The sequence below is a fragment of the Meleagris gallopavo genome, chromosome 6, assembly GCF_905368555.1.
Source record: "Meleagris gallopavo chromosome 6, MGAL_WU_HG_1.1, whole genome shotgun sequence".
In the NCBI taxonomy this organism is placed as follows: Eukaryota; Metazoa; Chordata; class Aves; order Galliformes; family Phasianidae; genus Meleagris; species Meleagris gallopavo.
In genome coordinates, this window is record NC_139409.1 from 33,864,423 (window position 1) to 33,888,861 (window position 24,439).

General features: G+C 41.0%; 1 protein-coding gene across 2 annotated transcripts in view; it reads right to left on the reverse strand.

Annotated features, from left to right (window-relative positions):
• Positions 1-3,510: 3,510 nt before the first annotated feature.
• The window catches only part of RFTN1 (raftlin, lipid raft linker 1), a 95,998-nt gene continuing 75,069 nt past the window's right edge, over positions 3,511-24,439 (reverse strand). For both annotated transcript variants that reach the window (XM_085226298.1, XM_085226299.1), the window contains exons 7-10: positions 21,136-21,251; positions 10,445-10,548; positions 9,039-9,120; positions 3,511-5,855 (exon numbers count right to left, since the gene is read on the reverse strand). In XM_085226298.1, coding sequence (XP_085082424.1) covers positions 5,412-5,855; positions 9,039-9,120; positions 10,445-10,548; positions 21,136-21,251 — 746 coding nt within the window. In that variant the 3' untranslated portion in view covers positions 3,511-5,411. The remainder of the gene's footprint in view (positions 5,856-9,038; positions 9,121-10,444; positions 10,549-21,135; positions 21,252-24,439) is intronic.

Sequence of the window (24,439 nt, forward strand, 5' to 3'; positions counted from 1 at the left end):
TTAAGGAAACAAGGCTCTATGTTCCATCCCAAAGAGATAAGTGCTGGATTATGGATCTTAAGGATTTGTCTCAGGCTTTCAGGGGAAGGCACCACACTGAGGGTCTGCCTGTAAGTCTTCATCTCCTGGCGATGGCAGCCCCGTACAGCGCGTCTGGTGCTTCAGTGTTGCAACTGCTTGTCCCCCATCAGTCACTGCAGGCCCAGAGGGAACGTCGCATCACATTCTCTCTGACTGAAATGAGGGGAAAGTGCCTGAATACCCTACTGCAAGGAACAGTTCCTTGTTCATTCATTCCAGAATGTAAATAGGACAGTGTGCTTGTCATGAACAATAAAACCATGGGGTTTTGTCTTCATGAAGATCGTGACTGTCAGGTCAGAGCTTGATGCTTGAAGGAAGCTGGGTTCTTTTCTTGGAAAAGTGCAATAAACTGGGCTATGGGTAAGTGTTGGTGCCCTAAAATAAAAACCAGACTGTGTTCCTCTGTGTTTTACAATGTAATGGTAAGAAAATTGTGGTAAGCCTTTGCATGTTGTTTTCCTTATGATTTTTAAACTACTAAGTGTCTTATAAAGTGGTTTGCCATTTATTTCCCTTAATGCACATGCTTTCTTTAGCACAAATTGCATCTCTTTCACAAACCGCTTCTCAGAGTTATACCAAAATATAGATGTAACAAAAGGCATTTCTAAACCCTTTGCTTCTGTAATCGTCTTCGTTCCCTCTAACCTCTTTCTGTCATCCCCTGTTACACTCAGACTGAGAGCTATGGGGTAGGATACATCTCTTTAACTACAGTTTCACCCTCTTGTACAGGGATATTACGAACTCCCCTGTCCACCCAAGCTCACCACAGCAGCAAAAGATGGAAAATTGAAAAATAAGTAAGTCACCCCACACCATTCACCTCATTGCTGTTAATGAGTTCTTTCTTACCTTGAGTGGTTATGCTGCCACAAGGCACAGAATACCTGAATTCCATAATGCAGAGTGGCTGTAAACATGAACTTCCCCTGACTGCACAGCCTTTTCTTGTTGATACACAAGAATACTTTGGAAGCATCTTCTTTCTAGAATTTAATGGTCTTGTAGTGAAACTTCAGTTTCACCTTCAAGTTTCTCCTTGGATCTCACTCCACTGTAACTGAAGGCAAAAAAAGCAGGAAAGTAAATTAACCTATATAAACATAGGCTGTACAAATAATTAACTGACTGTGATGCTGTTGAAGGAAGCAGAAACCAACCCCTGCTGCTCAGAAGCTGCTGAGCTGGAGAAACATTCTCTTCACACTGTCACAGCATAGTATTTAATTTTAGGAAATATTTATTCATCTTATATGCTTGCCACCAACTAAGGGAAGATGAAAAAATAGACCAGTATTTACTTATTTTCCTAGAAACACTGGCCTGTGAGTTACCTGTGCTACAGCCTCACTAGACTGAATGTTTTTCCTCCTCCTGTGATGTTTTATCAGTTTACTGTTTGCTCATCGGGTACAACGGATATGAAGTATTCCTATTGAATCTGCATTCATTAACCAGAAAATAATGACTATTCACTTATTACAGTGCTTTAGTTCGCAGAGTGCCTTTAGAGCAAATGAAAGAAAGCGCTTTGAGGGAAAAGCCTTTTCTGCAGCCCTCCAGCATTTGGTGAGGCAGTGGAGAGTGGCAGCCCCCACCCACAGCTCTGCAGGCCCCGTTCTGCTGAGTCCTGCGTCAGGACAGCCTTTAGCTCCAGAAGCACATCCCTGCTGCCAGTGTGGGACTCGGCTCCAGACCCACAGGCACACTGTAGTGGTGGCCAGCACTCCTCGTACCTTTGTGGAATGTTTTTCAGCAAGAAATTAGTACCTGGCTCTTTTTATGCTTTTCAGTTACAGGATAATGAAAATCCTGCATGAAAATGTGACAGTGCTTTATTTCTGCCCTATAATTGGCTCCCTGAGGCAAATGTACAGAGTCACGGAAACTACAAAGAGAAAGCACAGTACCAACTGCTCACTGCAGAAACTGAGGCTGATACAGGAGCCAAATTAGGAAAAAAAGAATGCATGACAGTGTTATTTTCTACACAGCTTCATTTCCACGCGTATGTTAAAGCGACTCTGAGCTATTATTTCAGTGGTTTTATTTTGCAGTGCACAGCACAAATTAAAGAAGCTCTGCAAGATGAAGTGCCAGGCACATCTTTTGTCCATTTAGCCTGTCTTACAAGTTACATAATCTACGAGGATGCCCGAATGTTTTGGACTTTCATCCCACCTTGGTTCAACCTCCCTGTCACCACCTCCTGCTGATGGTTTCAATATGAAATCTCTTTTCCATCATTTAGCTAGTCCTCTTCTTCATCCACATTCAACCTTTGTATTCCCTCGCTGGCTGAGCTGGTTCCTTCCTTCAAACTCATACCGTCTAATGATTGCCTCCTTCAGATGACCACTTGCTCTCAGCAGCAGCCTGCATAACTCCTGTCAGTAACACACGTGCTCTTCCTTCAGAGGCAGCTCTTGTGCCTGGCAGACACCATGAGTTTGGCTGATCTGAGAAGGGCAGCGCTTACATTAAATACAGTGGAGTGCTGTCTGCCTGTGCTGCAGTGCTTCACTCACCAGCACACACCTGGAACACCACTTAACACAGCTCCTCGCTGAGGTATGCAGCAATGCATGCTGCTGTCCCCTTCCAAGAGAGGCATAGCAAGAGCAGTTTGCATTCCCACTGGGAGATTCTGCCAGGTTGAGCTTAACACAGCAGTTCTCCACAGAGAGGAAAGAGCCTGGCTTCATTCTCTTCCTTCACCTGGGGGTGACAAACTGTTGCAGAGCTGTGGCTGCTCTGAGTGACGTCCCTTCAGTTTCTCCCCACTGCTGGGACACTGCCCCTCACAGCTCAGGGTGTTATGGCTTCGCCTGGCCATCCTTCTCCTCTATTCAAGCTTCAAAGTAATCAGACGACTGATTACTTTCATTTCTTTGACCACTGTGGTCTTGCTTTTTCAAGCCTAAAATGGCTGATAAGATGAGGTAGAAAACACATGCAGCAGATGCAGAGCCTTCCTACTCTGGCCACAGGCTGCCTCTGCCAGCACTCCTCACATCTGTGTCGTGTCTGCACAGTGATGGAAGCTCGCACTTCTCAAGACAGGGGCGTGGGGATGGCAAGCACACAGCTCCAGACTGCTGAACTGACGGAGAACAAGTCAGAGTCCCAGGCTGGAAATAATTACATGACCATTTGAACCGTTTGCCCTTTTAAAACTGAAAAACATGTATTTCTTGTCAAGTCTTCCAAATCTTAAGCCGCTCCAGCAGCTACAGGAGTGAATTTCTGTACCAGGCTTTCACTTACAGCAGTGAGCTTCCTCACGCTCTACCAGACTGCTGACAGACAACCAAGCAGCCCGCTCTGCAGCACTCAGCAACACGTGTAAGGCAGCTTCACTTCTTTACCATGTAGAGACCCTGTGTTCCTCCTTTTGGGGACAAATAATTAGCAGCTGTGCAATTACCACAAATAGGAAACCTCCTCATGAACTTTATTTCTCTTGTTTTGTAAGCAGTTGGGATGCAAACAAAGTCAAATTGCAATCCGATAAACATTTTCTATTCAAAAGTATTTGGCAAGTTCAATCTATTGCAACATTTTTACTAGTAAAATGTTCATTAAATACCGTATGTTTTTAAACAAGATTAATATAAAGCTAGTCCTTAAGACAGAAACCATCAGTAGAAATATCTTATGCTAATAAAAGTTGCAAACAGCTACTTAGAACTGTCCAGAGCAGAGACCTTGTCTGTATGTGGAACAACTGAAATAACACATTTTTGAGGTTACTGGAACTTTAGCCTAATATGGAGAAACAGAGTGAAATAATTAAAAAATACCACCAGTTACTTACAGTCCTGTGGTTAACCCACCAAATTCAAAATGAATACTCTTCAGTCAGCGAAAAAAAATCCTCCCGTGCCTTGTGTGCAAGAAATGGAACGATTTCAACTTGAGTGCCATTGTCCCGATAAATGAATTCTCCAAATGGTATGAGTTTCCTTTCTCTGCAGTGATCTGCAAGCTGTGTGATTTTCAGGCACAGAAGATGCTTTTAACCACTCCAGGTGTCCATCTGATGCAGGACACAGTTCTTTCACCGTACAGCATTTTGGTTTAAAGACAGGAAAATTATTGGGCACAAACTAGTTGAGGGACAAAGCTAACAAATGGCTTACTGAGCTCACCTTTCTATCAGATTGCTTGACCACTTCCAAACAGGGATCAAGGTGGTAAAGAAGAGAGAAACAACTACTTCCTACCTTTTAGAAACACGGAAGCTCTTGGAGAATATATTACACATGTACATTCACTTGTAAATATTTTAACGTAGCTCCCCCAAACAAAAAATGTTGGTAGCGTAACAGAATTCTGTGAGCTATCAGTCCCAAAATACCACTACTTCTTTTAAAAAGCTCCCTATTAAGGTATTTGTACTCTGTAATATCATTCAGTGACATGCGAAGGCCACTACCCTGCTATTTGCATTAGTTTTTTCCCCACATAATATTTTACAACAATGATTAAGTGGTGCAAAATGACATGAGAAGGTCAGATGGTGACATCAAATTCCAATTTTAGTGAAGAAAGCAACTGAAAGAAGCACATCTTACCTGCCTTAATTTGTCCTGTTTCCCTATCTTCTGAAACCCCAGTGAACCATCGATTGGCAAAGAGAACATAAGCTTAATAGAATAGAAAATGTCATTTTATATTGAGATCATCTGCCTTACAGAAATTTATCATGAGTTTTGTTTAGTCAGTATGCCTAAAGCAGGTTTATGATTTGCTTATTGCTTGAAGATCTGCAAGAGTTAATAAAATTCAGGAGAAAATGTTACTGGTAACTCTGCTGTTGGAGACAAATATAGATATGGTCGTCTTACCTAAGCTTTCAGATTTTGGCCTGTTTAAGCTCAAAAACCGTTTTCATGACACTACAAGCTTCATGACAAACTAGCATATGGCACGAGAACTTCTCCAGCAAAGATACGTGGACAAGAAAACATGACAGTAAATTCTGACCAAGTGGAATGTTTGCCCCGCACTAGATATAAAACTATTGAGCCATGTCAGTCACAGAAAAGCCCAAGCCTGTTTTCTGTCCCTATTTTTAATTTCAATTGTACCTCTAGAAGATGGCCTTTCCTACTCTGCAAAGTGAACGGAATTTTGCCATTAGAAAGCCCAGGCCCTGTACTTACCTATAACATCAAGATACTGGCATGCTAAGGAGCAAAGTAAGTGCAATACCAAAGAAATACTGAACTGAGCAATGGAGTTAGTGAAGATGATGAGCGAGATCTGTTCTTTTCTCTTCGCTAATACCAACGACTCACAGAACCCCTGAGCTGTTGGCCTTACTCACAAGAAGGCTCCACGTCCGCTGCTGCACCGTCAACCCCCTGGCAGCCATCAGGCCCGGGTGTGCAGTCCTGCCCCGCTGCCTCCTCCTCCTCGCAGCAGTCGGGTGTGCTCTGGTTGGGACAGGCCTGCGCCTTGCTGCCACCGGTGTCACCGGCCTCAGCACTGGCAGGACACGTGCCCTCTGACTCCACGTCATGGAGGGTGCCTCTGCTGTCAGCCCCAGCCGTTTCATCCCCCAAGTCTATGACGCCATCCAGCTGCTGCTCAGGGCCAGGCCCTGATGTGGCCGACAGCTGTGCTGCTAAGTTTCTCGTGTTCTCCGTGACTTCAAATTCCTGCTTCTCTGCCGTCTGCTTCTCCCCAGAACCTAATTTAGTCTTCCTCGATTTCTTCATTGGTTTGTTGTGCATGTCTTCTTTGGAGAACCTCCAGTGAAACTACAAATAAAAGACCCAGACATTAAAGCCCACCTGTAACGGTCTCAAGCCAACACCTGCTTTCCTGAGAAGAAATATTTTTTACTTAGTTTTTATTCAAAGCTAATTTTGGTCAAAAAGACATGAGATGAAGAAACTGCATGACTAAATCAGATGGCTTCAAGATCACTGGAGCCTGCACAGGTGTGTCTATGAGACACAGACAGGAGAGTTACGCACTCTGCTTCTGCTGTGTAACGTGCCTGCTGGGTTCCCTTCAAGACGACATTTCCCCACTGAGGCGCACAGCAGCCTGGCAGACAGCATGCACTGTGTGGAAAGCACAACCAGAGAGCTGCGCAAGTGCTGACAGAGGAAGCAATCATGTAGCATTACCAATTTTTTTTCCACAAGGCTAGTAGCAGAACTAGCACCATACCCCAAACCCTAAATCGTAGAACAGTACATGGCTTTGTGATGAGAGCACATGAAGCTGCCTCAGTACAGCTCTCGCCACAAGACTTGCCACAGCTACCATTTCAAAAGAACTGCTTTAATCACTATTTAAAAAAAAAAAAGAGAGAGAGAACTGGCAGTATCTTGAAATACTGACTGGACAGGTCTAACATACACAGAGTCTGACAACTATACCATTAATATAAGTCTTCATTCATCAAAAATAAGCTGAGAGTCCCAAGGAACGTCAGACCTGGTCCCACACCAGTGCTGAGTCAACCCACAGCAGCTCCCTGAGTGCACAGATGTACCAAGAAGGATCCAGGATGGTGCAGACTGGGGGATGGGCTAGGAGGTAGTGCTCACTACTTCCCATATGCCATAAATACAAAAGCCATTTTTACCACTGTGACCATGGCTGTGTCAAAGTTAGTTAACACAGAGTCACATTCTTAAATTTTTGATTTAGCTATTTATTCCTTAAGTAAAAAGTGATTCAAAACTTATTAAGTTTATTTGATTATGAAAATGGACCAATACTCTTCTCTTACCAAGAACATAAGGCTAAAAAAAATTAAATTACAAAAAAGAAAAACGGGTTTTCACAAGATCCTTGTTTTTTTTTTTTGCAGGGGAGGCTTTCCTTCCCTTTTCTAAACTGTATTGGTATTTAAGTGAAAGACAACATCTCAGTTCTAGAGCTCAACTGTTCACAATTCACAGGCACCCGATTTTCTCTTTGATTTGCAGCAAGGCTGCACACTCACAGCTCCTTTCTAACCCGGCACTCTCTTTGACAGAAATAAGATCAGGGCCCTGAACATAATATAGTTTATCCTGAATCTACAGGAGACTCTGCATACCTGCACAGGTGCATACGTATGTATGTCTATTCAGGTATATATAATATATTTCACAAAAAAGTATACAGTCAGTTTATACTGAAATGAGCACCACTTTTGTATGAAGTGAATGAACATGATCGTCACTGAGTCAATCTTGCACTATCTTACTAAAGAGAAGTTTTACCACTCCTTGCCTGCTTCCTTTTCTGTTCAAGTTAAACTCAGCAGCACCCAGTTGGTGAGCACAGATGGGGTGGATCAGCTTCTAGCACTGCAGTGTCCTTCTACCTAATCAGCAGATATCCCTCCAAGTAGTGGCCACCTACAAACACTTCAGACATGCCATATCCTAAGTTAAAAACCCCCAGAGAGCCTGTGATATTAGATGGCAGAACGTTCAGCAGCTTCACCAAATGCTAGGTTTGGCATCTTCAAAGTTGCTCATAACAGCTGTTCAGAGAGGCTGAGCAAATCTTACAGATGTCTATATGATTATAACCAATGCATCCCATTTTTCTTGGCCTTCAGTCTGAAAACGCGTTAGTAATTTTTGCCCGAGTATGTCTGTATATTTAACACTGCCAACAAGTAAATCCTTTGTTTTGTCAACCAGACATTGTTAAATAAGTTTTTATATCCCCAAATGAAAAAAATGTAAACAAATCACTGAGTCATCTGGATGGTATGCATTTGTTATTACAGTACAAGAAATCAGTATCATACTGCTTCTCTGTTTGAAGACATACAATTGCTTACAGTCACCCACCAAAAGAATAACTGAATATGGGCACCTCACCCCAACATCCCTTTAATCACGTGAAAACAAAGAGAAGACATAAGAAAGATGGGCTTTGTAGCACCATCACAGAATAACTGGGCTCTGGCTTCACTAATAAGAAAAGATAAATCCTAAACAACAGACATGCTCCCAGCAGCTTTCTCCTGCTTTGGTCAGCTCAAACTCCTTCCTGTTCTCTGCTGTATTTAAAAGGTGACTCTCACAAAGCAAGCTCCAATCCAGTGAGGGCTTTCTAGATGAAAACTATCTGCAGTTCCCTAAACACCAGCTAAAATTCTCTCAGTGCTCAGCTCTCCTTAGCATTTCTCATATCCTACTGTAGCTCAGCTATGAGCACAGCAGTCCTGCTGATGACATTTGGCCAGCCAGCACTCAGCAATCACAAAGAGTAAAATAGAATAAAAATGAGGCTGTATGAGCAACTTTCTCATCACATGGTCTTAGGGAGTTTTGCTGTACTTTACCCAGCTTGCTGATTATTCCCTTGCACACAGAAAGGGCAAGGCAAATTCCTACACAAGAGGAAGGTCAGCACTTGCCCAGTGCCAGTATTTCCCCTTCAGCAGTACAGTGTGACACAGCTGGGTGGGGGTTTCCACTGTTATGCTTTTAAAAAGGGAAATGGGAATATGTATGTTTATCCACATACGTATGTTATTAGCTGTCAGCTGTGTTCTCACATAATTTAGCTGGATTCAGGGGGCTTTACGCTTAAATTCTAGCAGAATTTGTTAACATTCTAGCACTAGATAGAAACAAGGTAAGAGACAACAACGAGTACCAGTTCCACTCTGCAGACAGTGAATGTGGGCAGAGATTTTTAGGTCACATGTACAGGTTTAGGCAGAGCTGTAAAGAGAATTCTACACCTCTTCTGCTGCCATGAGTCCAGCAGAGAACAAAATACAAGAGCTTTGACATTGCCTGAGCATGTCCTTTCATCTGAACAATTCAATTCCTTGCATCTTGTTTCAGTTTACCAGGCCACTTTATGACAGAGACATTCAATAAGCCACTTTTACTTCTTTGGGAAATCAATTGCAATATTAAAATTCTGCCAACAAAAAAAAAAACCAAAGAAACCAGGAACATGGGTTTATTTACCTTAGATTCTTTTTTCTTTGCTTTCTGGGGCAAAGAAGGTCTCTGAAGAAATACAATTTGCTTTGTAGATAAATTCCCTTCCCTGAAAAGAAACAAATGCACACTCCTGAGAATGAATTAAATTCACATGCAGCATCACTCAAAGCAAAAATCCATCTCAGTCATTTATTTCTGCAGGTCAAAGAAGAACAAAATGAAGAATGACCTAAACATTGCTTGTCCCCAGTGTCTCTAAGCAGCCTGGCATTTTGGGAGAAAAATGATCAACTGATTACCCTGATAGAGACTGTTACTGTGACATGCTTTAGCTGGATGTTTTAGAATTAGAGTGTAAAAAGAAATTGTTTTGAAGAAAAAGCAAGAAACCTATGGTGCATGTGCATAGCCCTGATGGGCTGTGTGTGTGTGCCCCCCACAGGTATGCAGTGAGGCAGGAAGCACGAGCAAATGCCAGTAGCAGTTGAATTGGGTGTCCTTCTGCACTGCCATCCTGGCCTGTGTTACTGGAGTTATAAAAGGAATACAGAAAACCAGAAGAGAAAACAGCATCTATATACACACCTTTAAAGGACAAGGCTTACATATCATAATTATGATTTTCCATTTGTTCCTATATTTAAATGTATATGAAAGACTTTAATACACTGGCACAGATGGCCTTTACTTTTTAGGCTTTTATGTGTAGGAACAGTCTTCATCTAGCTCTCTAAAGGAGCTGGGCATGTTTTTCCTTTCTTCAGCTAAAAAAAAAAATCATGACCAATTACACTGGTTTATATATAAATATATTCCTTATTAGCATAAACCCAGAATGCTCCATCTTCATGATAAGCAAGTGGGTGACTGTTTTTTCACCACCATTAGAAAGAGTATTTTTAAGTGACAAGCGTTTATGTCTAAAATCTCTGAACACTAATAATAGCAAAGACCCACACAATGACTACATATGCAAACAAGGCTACCAGAGTAATGACACAATAATTGGATATGGTTCTGCTCAGCTAGACTGTGTGTACCATCAGCATCAGACAGATAGTAATTAAGAGTGAAATTAATTTGCTTCAAATAGGCAACATCTCACTCCAAATATTATCATGGGTTTTGCTTTTGCTCCAAGTGGAGCTACTAAGTGAGAGAACCAGAGCAGGCATTTATTTATTTATTTTTAACACAGAGATGATAATCAGAAAATACATGCAGAAACCACAGAGCCATTTTGCATTCTTTTGCCCACCAGACACATGCTTCCTGCCTAACATGGCTTGTGGTATTCAGAAAACCCAGAGAACAGCTGCAGGAGGGTTTGCAAAGGCACTGAATGTGGGCAAGAAAATCTATGCTAACTGTGCAGAGAATTGCTTGTGGTGCACAGACAGTGGCTGAAAAGCGGTGCTCACCCTCCCTACCTGTTTGTCTTCACAATCGGAGTAGGAAGGACGCACGTCAGCTGCCAGCCGTACATGGCAAGGGAATTCAGCAGTGGAACATAATCTGTCTGCACTTCCACTCCCTAGGAGAGAAAAATCAGCAGTTAGCACCAGCTCTTGCAGCGTGACATTCATTTTGACTTATAGCTTTTCTGGAAGGAGGAGAGGGTTTTTGTCCAGCTGGCCAAGGAAAACATGAGCACCAGTTCATCCTAACCTGTTAAATGAGTTTGCTTAGAATGATAAACACCTGTGATTTTGTAGTTGTTCATTTTTTATACTGCCTAAACCACCCATGCTTCAAATAATTCCAGATCTGAACAGAACAAACTCATTGCATTTTATCAAGTATCCTCTTCCAAAGAAAAACACTGACAACAATGCTTTGCCCGGATTCTGCACTTATTTAGGCTGCACCCAATCAACTGGGCAACTCTACAGTGATGGATCAAGAGCAAAATGGCCAACAACAGAAAAAAAAACTAAGTACAAGTCTGTTCCTTGTATTACAGAATCACAGAATTACCCATGAATACACACTGCCTCCTTGTTTATTTTGAATCAGAAGATCTGTGGGCAAGACCAAAAACATTGCCTTTCAGATATACACAAGACAGCCTTGCTAATGCTCTTTCCAATAGATGGCAAAGCCTGTAATTCACACATAAAGAACTACTGTGATTTCAACAAAGACTGCTCCAGTGTCTAATTGCCAAGACTTCCACTAACTTAAGAATAGATGGTAGAGCATATTTACTTGTTTTTGATCTTAATAAATACATAACACAGAAACGATAACTACTTAGCCTCTACAAATATAGCTGTACTCCATTGGAATAACAATCGGATCTGCCAGAAAGCTCAAACACTTAGACTGGTTTAATGTGCACGCAAGTAGTTTTAATTGCCAATTCTCAGCACAATAATTTTCTCTATTTTCCTCAGGCCTACTCCAAAAAATCCATTTATTCTGCAATAATAGACATCTGGTCAGAACTAATCCAAATCTTTCTGTAGTACTTCAAATTATTTTAGTGATTTCCAACTTCAACTATTCCTTTCCTCTAATGAATGTAATATAGGTCACTTGATATCTTCATAACTGAATGACTGCCTGACTCTACCTATTAAAATCTCATCTTGACTGCAAATAGCCCAAGAAGCTCTATCACTCCTGCTTAAAAAGGAGAGCATTTGAAAATTCTACACTAGAAAGCGGCTGTGAGAGAACACTCAGCTCATGCTGCTCTGATTTCTGTACAGAGACTTTCAGGGCCTTTTTACACATACAGCTGCTTTGCAGCACCAGCATGTATCTGGAATATACAGAATTGCTAATTACTGATTTTCCCTGAAGCAATCAGGACTGATCCCCCAGCTGGGACCGTGGGTAGTTTGGTGCCTCCCTACACTCCCATTCTCCTCCTTGCCCTTCCCACTCTCTGCCCCACTGTAAGATGGGCATCTCCTACCGCTTCCAAGTTTTCGAAATAGTGTTTGCAAGAGTAATGCAGAAAGGATGACAGGTCCAGATGCCTTTAGCATCCTTTAGTCTCAAGGAAAGAGATCAATCACACACTGTCCTTTATCAGGCAGATCAACAATGCTTCCCAAAAATGATGAAAACACAAGCACCAGAATGAGGTCAGCGCATCACCACTGCCAGCCCTCCTCCAGACACCCGGAGGGACACAAGATCGGACCAAAACATTCCCTCTCTCAAGGCATTTGTAGATGACAAACCAGAGGGAGATCACTCATCTGGAAAGTATTAGACCGGTGGGTCAGGAAACACCGGTGCAGCAGACCTTGTTTGAGTCCCAAGCAACCTCTCATGCTACAAACAGGATTCCTATTTTGAATTCATTGCCTAAGGTCAGAGAACACTGAGGAGACCTTTCTCCTTGCATAAGGACACACACACAGACATGTCAAAAATCAACAGGATTACAACAATGAGGAGGGACATTGCTACCATGCAGAGCTCAGCTCGCCTGGCTGCTGCAGAACCTGGAGTGTGAGGCTGCACTGTCCCCACTGTCACAGTCCTGTCCCCACAGGGCAAAAGGAGGCTAGGACCCATCTGACCTGTCAGAGTTAAACATCACCTGCAGAGATGATGCTGTGCTTCCTAATTCCCAAGCAGCAGAAGCAGAAAGAGAGGATAAATCACACTCAAAAGTGTAAAGTTACTGGAAATTAAATTTAAGATTAAGGTCAGTTAAACTTCAAGATAAGAAAAAGAAAGTCTGGAAAATATAAAAGATCTGTTCAAAGAGTACTGTATCATTGTTAGAAGGTATCTATTCATTTTTGCACAGGCTGGTGCTGACAGCAGAACCTGCATGTCATAGATTACAGAATCATCAAACTATTAGGGTTGGAAAAGACCACCAAGACCATTGAGTCCAACCACCAACTCACCCCCTCCATGCCCACTGACCATTTCCCTCAGTGCCACCTCCCCATGGTTCTTGAACACCTCCAGGGACAGCGACTCCACCACCTCTCTGGGCAGCCTGTGCCAATGCACCACCACTCTTTCTGAGAAGAAATTCATCCTAATATCCAACCTGAACCTTCCCTGGTACAACTTAAGGCCATTACCTCTCATCCTATCAAAGGTTATCCATGAGAAGAGGCTGACCCCCACCTTGCTACAATCTCCTTTCAGGTAACTGTCAAGAGCAATAAGGTCTTCCCCGAGCCTCCTCTTCTCCAGACTAAACAATCCCAGAAGTCAGACTGGGCTTCTTCAGCTCCTTCTTCAGATCAGGAAGGCAACATACCTTAAGGCACACCTCTCCCAGCCCCATCTGCTCTGAGCATGACCTTGGTACCATTGGGTACCACACCGCTCCTCAGGGGAATAGCCCACTGCCAACAACTGGCTGTTGGAAGGCAATGGACAAGAGAAAGGACGCTCTCCTGAACCAACAGGCAGAATTCACATGGGCTGCTAGCTCCTCATTTGCTAATACAGATAATAGCAGCCTTAAGACTACATAAATGAATTATCCTCCCCCTCCTGAATCATCATCTGCAGTCCTACCCCAGGACTGGAAACTGGCCGCAAGCAGAAGACACAGTCATACAGATCTTTAGGAGAGAGCACAAAGAAATCAGTGTCACCTAAAATGCTTTCCTAGGCAAAAATGCATCCAAACAAACAATACACTGGGGGCTGGGTGCAGAGAAAAAGCAGAATTTCATATTTATTTTATATTTTATAAGCAATTATGTTAAGATCTACTATTATTTGCAACAATGGAAATATAATTTCAATTTCTTAAGAGAAAATTTTAATGCTTTTTCTAGCTAACAGATCTGAATTTGAAAACCAATAGGAAGAGAAGGCACATGCCAGGGCTCTGCTGAACAAGAATGTTCACATAATGTGTCTCAAACTGGGAGATATTTCATTCAGTGAGAGGGTGGAAAATTTTAATTAACTTGTTTCCCACCCTCCCATGGATGGTAAGTCATCTCTGATCACACCTGGAATGTCAAGAAGCCAGAGCACAGTGACTGAGGTTTTTCCCTTGACTTACATCACATAAAAAGAATTCATTTTTTCTGTAGTTGTATTGTTTGTTTTCAGTCTTTTCTTCCTTTCACTGCAGCTTCTTCTCATTTGAAAGGAATAAAAAGTATGATTAAAAAATGATAAAGATAATATCTAGGGCAAGCCACGCAAACAACTGCATTAACTGTTTTTCTTTTCTTTTCTCCTTTTACTGTGGCAATTTTAACCACAGCAAGAGAATAAACACGGCAGCTACTAAGCTCTTATGAGACAGAAAGAAGTTCATCAGAAATCATTCTTTCCTGGGTTAAGTGAATGTGATTTACTTACAGGGCAGCAATGGATTGTCACTGTTTAATATTTTTTTCCAATGTGGATTAAAGAGTGGAAGACTGAAAATCCCATTAAATAAATCTTAATAAAACCTTTACAAGCAAATCCTAACAGACCGCATGCTAAGGCCTATGGACAGATGGCAAAGAGGATGGAAAGTAAAAAACACGGCAGCTTTTAAGTAGGCTCAAGCTATTGTTTGTGGGGGAAAACAGGCAATGTGCTCCTACCCAGCTCCCTACACAAACACTGGAGAGAGCCCACAGAAAAGGCAGCATGCACCCTGGGCAGCAGACTACCAGCCTCCACCACTGCCTAAGTTGCAGCTTTTCCTTTTTCACTGGAGGGAGAAAGAGGACATGGTAAAGGCAACACTGGCACCTTGTGAAAAAGAGAGAAAATAAAATGAGAGAAATCAAATATATGGCTGTCTGAGAATGACCTGGTACAAGAATGCTGCAAATGTTTGATGGCTGCAGTAATACAGAAGAAAAAGAGACCAAGCCCAAGCTCTAAAGTTTGGAATGATTTGTCCATTCCTGTTTTAAACTTATTCCATAAAACACTTTCTCTTAATAATGTAACACTATTGATCCATTAAAACTATCTATTGTAAGCAAAAGAGAAGTTTCACACAAGTGCTGCAGCAAAAAAACTGCACCATGCTCCTCCAGCATTGAGCTTGTCCTAAATCTCAGCCTGTAATATACTACAGAGCCTTGTCAGCAGACATGCATGAGAAGCTTTACAGCAGAGCAGTGCGGGCAAACAAAAAAACAGAACAAGACAGCCTTTCCTCATTATATCAGATAAATGTAACTTACATTTCTTAATAAAATTTCTTATTATATGTGAATTAATGGACTGTGAAGTATTTTTGAGAAGATACAAATCCGCAGCACTAAACTGGGAGGCATCCTTTGAAGACAGTTTTTCCTGAGATTCAAATGTATCCATTCTCAATTTCCATACACATATATGCTGCTGAGTAGCATTCACATCTGTCTCCACATATAGTGTAAAGCAAAATAAACAACAACTAAAAAGCTTCCTCTGTCTGTTAAATCCACTCCTCTCAGTGAGGCATATCCTACTTTCTTGTATAAGCATAAACTGTTAAAATGTTTGAGTACTTCTAGTACTGCCTGCACCTGTAAGACAGAAGCACAGTTGAATAGCAACAGAATTTTGCATTTACAGAAGCAGAGGACAGGCAGCAAAAGCTCCTCAAGGTGAATATGTTACATTAGAATGGAGAGGGTTCTCCTCATAGAAGCGTGGAAATGTCTTAAGAAATCTGCTGAACTTAATACAGCATAGGGAACATGCACATGACAGCACAATTCCACACTGGCCATGGAGCAGAAGAAATAAATATGATCTAGCAATCCATCAGTACATTTTCTTAAATAACTCTGGCATTTTCAGTCTCATAATTCCTGCAACATTTCCATGCTGTATCTTCAGGTGAGTGCCAATTTAACCATCTATCTACAAACTGTTCTTGCAACAACAGTAACAGCTAAACACTGTCTGAGAACTAGTGCAACCCGAATCAAAAGCCTTACCACACACAGCTGAAGCTTCTGCACACAGCTTCCCCAGTGCAATGTCTTCAGTTCTAAGTTACTCTCAGCCTGTTCCAAATAAGCTCTGTGCACCACTTTGCCATTCTGAAATGAAAAATCTACTTCCAAACAAGAAGCACATCTGAAAAACAGATGCTCTACGGCAACAGGCTCAAGTCAACAAGAAAGGAGACCCCAAAAACACCTTTCACTAACATGCAGGGTAGCACACGCAATTGATGGCGTCCCAGCAGCTGTCTCCTGTGATACTCAAAATGCCGGGGCATCATCCTGTGGCCACCCAGCAGCTGCTCAGGGTCAAAGAGGTACATAAGCCAGGTCCTTACTGCCTGGCCAAAGGTGACCTGCTGTGAAAAAGGCTTGCGCCCTTTGTGATTCTTTGTAAAGTGTAAAAAAAGGTCTGAAATGCTTCTTTTCAGTTTGTTCTCGAAAGTTCAGATCTGGTATTCTCTTCTTTTTTTTTTTCTGAAAGTTTCTATGGGTAACTAGAGAACTAATTCTTATCTATGATCCTTCCACAAACCTAAGCAAACCATGTCAGATAGTGTGTGACTTTTTTAATATTGAGATTGTTATAAATCCTGGGCTTTTCTGCCTGCTTACTTCAAGTGCCCTTTACTCACTGGAAGAAATGTTGGCTTTGCCAAACTTCAGTACTTCCAGCACTACAACAAAGTATTGCTAAATTCATCAACAAAACCAAAGAAAGATTTGCCTGTGTATTTTAATCCTATATAGGGTACATCTATTGAGTTCAGCAGACAAATACAGAGATATTTATGCTGCCTTTGTACCTTAGATAAAAGAAACAACAACTACAAAAACCTGCTCAAGCTAACAGGCTCCTGGAGGTTTTGTTTAGCTTTGCTTATACAGCAACAAGGGGCAAAATACTGAAATACTATATCCAGGCAAAAATATTTGGATGGTAAGAGTCACTCTCAGAACTGCATTTCATACCAATCGCCATCAGCTTTTTTTCTGACCCAGTCATGCCTTTTTCCCATGGCTAAAGACAATAAAATGTAGCTTAACTGACATGACCTAAATCAAATCTACAGTCAAATCAAATCTTCATTTCCAGAGAATTTTTCTAAAGGCTTACATTAAAGCAACTTGCAACACAGGCTTAACAGAGATCATTTTTAAATCTTTTGATATGTCACACTGTAAACGGTTTATCGTGTCTACAGCAGACACTGACCCCATTCAGTTTTGCCAGGGTAATGGCAACACTGTGATGCATTTGAGATTTTAATTCATGCTAGCGTACCAAAGATATGGTAATAGCAGAAAAGACGAAAGCAATGAATCACCAGCTGAGGATTTTCAATGAGAAAATATTGTAAATTAAGGACAATATTTTCAGAATGAATAAGACTTCCAAAGAGGAACAATATAGAAATCTAAAATAAACATTGTAGCACTCAACTTGAAAGACACTACTAGGTATTTTATCTTGGCTAATGGCGAAGAGAAGGTGACAGATTAGAGTTGGGGAGGGGGAAATCATGCAGGCTTTGATTAATCAGAGCTGTCTACCCACATTTGCCTAGGCAAGCAGAATTAAAACCATCATATAAGTTGTAGTGCCAGATCTCAGAGACTGCTGTGGAAATAATGTGTCCTGACATTTTTAGAGTTAAAATGATAGGAACGAGAGCAGCATTTTGTCATTAGAACTCCTCTGGTCATTCACAGAGGATTAAACAGCTCTACTTTGCTTGAGGAGAAAGAGTTAAATCACTCAGAGCTATTACATCCTGTCTGCTGCTTGGCGGGACCACATACTGTGACAGCTGCAAGCTTTACATCCTCTACAGACTGACATTTTACACACATAACCAGTGCATCACATTGTTCAGCTTGTTTTCTCTTTTAGCCTTAGCAATTAAAAAGGCAGCACGTTCCCCACTAAGAGGTGTGCCAGCCCCTCTTTTGCCTTTATGATTAAACAGCAAAACTTTATCTTTTCATTGAGGAAGGTTCTCTAGATTTCATTTTATTACTGAGAGCATCAGTACATGCTGTACGTCTTCCTAAATTGAACACCTTTCTTTTGTTGTAGCTGGGATTCTTTTCATTTGTTTGTTTCTTATTCCTAATTGGGACCCAGCACAATACATTTGCACAGTTCAGACCACACCTGAACAAGTCTATAGCTCTTCCAGACATCCTATCTGATACAAACTTTAAGTAAGGATCCATTATACACGTTTATGTCATGCTGCCCATCAGTGCTTCCACTGCTGCCTTGGTATAAACAAAAAAGACAAACGGAAAAGGTTACTCTAGACCACAGCTAAACCTGTATCAAAAAATACAAACTTCTACATTAATGAGGCATTCCATTGCTCCAAAACTATCTCTGTGGTAAAATTTTGATCTACCAATAATATTAAAAAAGCATCAGGGCATCTCCTATCAGTACTGGACAGTCTTTCCCATTTTCTCTATCTCCCATTTTAGTCCCATCCTCTGCCCCTTTGTTATTCCATGCTCACTGTAAATAAAGGTGGATTTCAAGGGAGTTTAACTGAGGGACAGCCGGATTTTCTTCTAAGGACACTGGACAAGTGCCTACAGATCCCCTTGGCTTCCAGTATTTCTTCATCATTTGATGACTTTACTTATCAATTCCTATTATCTCTCAGAAAGCATAGGGCAGGAAACAGCCAGGCAATTACTTAAATCTCAGGGCAACAAAAAAGTGGTCAGCACTGCTCTGTCTCTATCTGGGTTCCAAACTGTCCAAGAGTTCTACAATGCCTCATCATCCTTCAGCTTTTTTCTCTACTCTATTCCTCCATTTACACATTGGTGGGTAACACATTCATAGTGTCACTAAATGAGGCTATTGACCTCAGAAGGACAAAATTGCCAGGGAATAGCCAGCATCCACATTTCAGATTACAGCAGAGAACAATCTGATGACACCAACAAGTTGTGTATATGTTATCAGCTAGTTTCTGAAGTTGCACATAGATCTACCAAATCTTACACCTGGAACTAGAGACTCTACGTGTTAGCCCTCACACAGACACAGTATGCAGCATTACAGCATCTCCTGACTCACCAGATGGCTTTCACTGGTTGATGCCTTAATCTATTGGCCAGCTGTGCCTCCACCTTGGGGGAGAAAGGCATCACTGCTAGAATTCAGGCAAACAACATACTACCTTTCAGGGCTCTAACACTTCAAGCGACCATGCTAGAATACACTCCTCTGCTGTGTCCTAGTGTTCAGTTATTGCCATCACTGGTTCTCATTATCAGATGCTGTCCTCATCATAGTTTGAGGCAAACTTGTGTCCACTAAGAGCAAACTAAGAGAGGGCATTATGCATAACTGCATTACAATATCCTTGAGTCTCAGAGAGCCTCTCATTGGCTGTCTGAGCCAAAATGATTCAGATCAAGAATCTACTTAATCTCAGAAAGCCATCCCCAGTGTGGCTATACGGGACAGCTCAAGCACAGCAATATCAGGGCAAGCATGTACGATAGCTGCCCTAGGTATTTTATGTATTTCCTCAGCACATCATCAGGTTTAGTTTCTACTGAAAGCAACGTTTGATGTGAAGTAAGACATAGTATGTGGGGAGGATTATGGGGTTCACTTTAGAAACACATGGCTAATCTGAATAAAATGCTTCTATAGATGCATAGATATAGAAAAGATAGAGAAAATCACAGTATCTTTTCCAGTTTCTCCTTGAACCCATCTAGCCTTTTTGAAACCACAGCATTCTTCAGAAATGTATTCTGCCAATTTCCTTCCTGCTGTGTGACGTATGACCTGAATTACTTTTTTTTTTTTTTTTTTTCCTTCATTTTGTACCTGGCCCTTCACTAGTCACATTTGAAGCCTCTCAAATCTTATACTGCCAAAGAAGGCAAAAAGTTAACCCCTATTCAAACATCTCCTATGATTTAGGAGACCTCTACCTATTCTGTTACCTGCAACTTTTCTTTTTTCCAGGCTGAAATACACACCACGTAAAGTCTTCCTAATATGGAAGCTGTCTGTATGGTTGATCATCCCCATTACTATTCTCTGGACATTTTCAGTGTTAACATAACCCTATGAAAAAGGTGCTGCCAAATCATGACTTATATAGTAGTATATAGCAGTGTATGCTTGCTGTATCACACTCTATTCCTCTCCAAGCATTAACATTCGGTTAACATTAATGCCTCTTGACATTTGCCTTCTTACTCAGCACTAACTTAAACGCTTTCATGAAACCTTCTGTCATTACCCCAAAACCTTGCTCCTGATTGGCAATACCACAACTTGACCCTAAAAATAAATTGTGGCTGTAAGTTTTTTTAAGTCTGTAATAACTGGAATAATATCAAATGAAATACAGATATCATTTTTATAGATGCACATGAACACAAGAAAAGCTGCTGTTAACAACTACGTTGTTCTTCAAGAAGTCTCTAGCCATTATTACATGCTCATTTCTTGCTACACTTTAAACTGATCAACTAATGATCAAACTCCTAATCCTAGTCTCCTGGAATTTTAGACGTTTAGTCTAGTATCTGTCCCATTTTTCCTTAATCCATGCTTCTGGCAGATGTTGTGCCCTGCTTAAGTCCTTCCTAGGATTTCATACCATTTACAATGTATCCCAAGCTGGAAGATGAGGTGTGGCTTTTATAGATCATAGAATGGCTTGGGTCGGGAGGGACCTCAAGGATCATTAAGCTTCAACCTCACTGCCACTGGCAGGTGCCAGTCTCTATATCTAACATGAGACCAGGCTGCCCAGGGCCCCATCCTATAGTAGATATATATGCCCAACCTATGATAGATATGTAACATCTATTTCTGGCAGACTAGAACAATCAAATTATAAAAAAAAAGAAAAATCTTCTGAACATTAGGCAATGTTTTTTTTTCCCCTTATGATCTTTTTGCTTCTTATTGCAAAGATTTTAATGCCAGGTTTTTAAATACCTATTTGTGTGCCACACCCACACTGCTCTTCCTCCCAGCTTCTCCCCCATTAAAGTAAGGAATGCATCAAAACCAAAAAAGCACTGTTCAATCACAGAGTATGGTTAACCCGGCATTACTGCTAATACTGACCCCTCTACCTCCATTACTTGTATGCGCTGCTGAAGTAAGTACAGCAGCATGCCTCCAGTCTTGGTGTGTTTTGATTTATTAAAAAAAAAAAAAAAAAAAAGAAAATCAAAGAAAAACATACCTTCAGTACAGTCCACTGCTCTACAACAATAGCATCATAGCCCTGCATGGTTTTATTGTCTTCCACAGCAACATCTTCAAAGAGAAATACTCCATCCATTATTCCATGCAAGGAATCTGTGGAAACACAATGTTATGCGTAAGCTCTATGAAAAACATCCCATGTGTAGTGAGGCATTTTAATTTAGTAATAGCCAGTTCTTTCAAGCATATTAATAACATGTGCTTGGAAACACATTTTCCTCCGAAAGTCCAACTGCAACAAATGTCTGAGACTAACATATTCAGCAGTTTCTAAAAGCAACCCTCACCATCCACCATGCCAGAGTTTGTCCTCAAAAACCCCAGCTCTTGCATTTTGAGGTGTCAGAGTAAATTCAGTCCTTTTCACCTACCTGAAGTTGTACACATGCCTTATGGGCTGAAAACCACGTATTATGTTGCATCAACTTTTGAAGGGTTTCTGTAAGTACAATGAACGTGTACCTATGCATTCATCTATTCAAGTCAGAACCCTATTTATGGAACAGGTATTGCAGATACCATGGTCTATGTGGGCTAAGGATGTTCTGGCATATCTAAATGCTGTAAAAGAAAAGATACATTCATAACTATTTCATTAACTTATGAAGGCTTTCTGACCATCTGGTTTAGTGGCTCTCTGTTCTCATTTATATTCCCAGCATGTTCAGCCTTTTTTCAGACTAAACACACTATTAAAGTTACTTCAGCAGCACCTTCCGCTTGAACTTAGCTGTATATTTCATTATCAGCAGTCTCCCCAGCATTCAGTTTTGTCAGCTCCACGACACAAGAGTGCAACTAATTGAAAAAATACCTTTCTTTGCTAAAATAAATTATGAAATAGCTGTTTCTAAAATATACTACTTAAACAGTTCTGTACTCTTTAACTCTCACACTGTCACAAGCATGTTTCTCATCTTCTCCTTTAGATTTAAAGAATTCACTGGCACTGTACAATCAACTATGAAGACCTTGCTCCTCCACCTGCCTAAATGCAGTAGTATTGTACACAACACTTTCTCTGTATTTTTAGGAAAATTTTGTTCCTTGCACCACATATGCCAAACCAATAGATCCCTGAATTGACTTTGCAGGCAAGCCTGCTCAGCCATTTCAGCAGGTCTTCCTACCCTTCATAGTGGATGCTGGGAGGCCAAGAAATGCTAGCAGGAAGGCATCACCGCCTCCACAGGAAAACAATCAATATTCACAAAGACAGAGTGAAGAGGATTAAGGTTTCCTACCTCTTGTACGCATAATCCCAGACACACCTGATAAGATCTAAACTCTGTTTATTACTCAGAAATGCAAAGCTCACAACAAACTAAGCTACTACAGTTGAAGGCTCCTGTCTACAAATATATATATCAAGACTGGTATTTCCAGAGCATTTGCACAGTCCTTCATTACCTGCATAGTCCACTATTCTCTTCTGCTGAAGTTTCTACTAAGTCACAAATAAGCAGATGCAAAAACTCACTGCTAATATAAAACTGGATTACTTTTTTTTTCAGTTCAGTTGAGTTGCAAACCACTTAATAGCAACTTTCTTTGAGATTCTTTTAGGAGTCTCAAATAAGTAGAAAAACACTCTGTCTACCTACTGACAGTCTCCACAGATTACTTTCCTGCCATTTAGACTAAAAAGAAGGAAGGAGACTACTCATCACTACAGCGAGCCATTATTATACATTGCTCCAAGGAGGAAAAACTAGACTACAAAGCAGTAGTTCCTGTCTTCTAGGTAAAGATCTCATCTGAGTGAGGTGAACATGCATTTTTGTTACGAAATAACAGGGAAAATCTAAAAGTAGCTGGTTACAAGTTAGAAAACATAGGGAGAACACGCTTGTCACATGCAGATAGGTACAAGATTTCATTATTATATTTTATTCAGAAGTGACACTTTGTTAGGTACTACATTTCAAAGTGGGAACCAACTCAACTTCTGTTGAGTTGGTACACCATATTCCAACACCCAAACTCCCACCCAAATCTGTTTTAGGATATACAGCGTATAAATAGCCCTCTACTTGTCTAATACAGGTTTCATAGAACAGCACTGAGGGCTGAAAGCAGAATCCCATGCATCACAACTATACAGAGGCATCTTAAATTTCTAAGGCAAGCTTTATACATAATCAGAGTACTGCTAGTGTATCGTGAATTCTGCTGATGAATTTCAATGTCACACTGTTGGCACAACTGCAGCTTGAGCTCTGCCCACACATTTGCCAGCACATTAGTAAGTGATCAAAACACAATCAGCATGCGTGTGTTTACATTCTCTCATAAATCATCCTTTATGTTCCATTCTGCTGTGCATTCCACTTGCACAGTTCAGAGCTTACACATATGTGAACATTATGGCTCATATATAATGTTTTAGAAACGAATAGATGAGCTTGTGAGACCCTACAGGGAGCAGATAACTGCACTTCCTTGTTGAATGTACAATGATTACTGTCGAAGGCTACATCCAGTCCATCTTAAAACCTGTTAATTTTTTGGCCAGGAGAGAACCTGACAGAAAATGAGAAAAACAGAAGGGGAAAACTTATGAGAGAAAGACAGCTGCTGCATACTGGTGTCTGCTCAACACAGTGATAATAGTGGAAAACTCGATAAGATAAACTGCTTGATGGTACTCATTAAGATCGTCCCTTAAACATAACTGAGCCTCCTCTCTACCAGCTCTTCAACTTTCCTGCCATAACTACGTCTGCTAATTCTCACACCTTTGCAGCACATTCTTCCTTTTACATGCTGAAAAGGGAGGTAAAGGAAAGAAATACCTGGAAGAAATAGTAAAGAATAATCAGATCATGAATTTAATCTCATGTGAAGCATCTGGTATGCTAAGAATAAACGGGAGGCAGAGGATATCAGAAAGGGAGCTAAAGGCATCTTAATTTGGAGAGAAGGAACATATAACCCATGCTACAGTGTCAGGATTAGCAGGAATTTTAGGGAATCTCTCACACAGGTGTTGAAAGGTAAAGAGTTGGACAGACACACTGTGTCTACCTGCAACACCTTTATCCCTCAGATGCTGTGAAGTCTGCAGCAACTTAGGCAACAGTCATGTTGGATTCACATCACCTTACAGTATAGATTTATGATAGAGATGCCTACAGCTGAATTTGTTATCAAGACTCTCTTTTACAACTGATGGGGAAAAAAATAGCACTACTTTGTACAGGACCAAGTTTCATAGAATCACAGAATAAGCTGCATGGATCTGCAGTTCAGTTTTCTGTTCAAATCAGTTTCAATGCAAA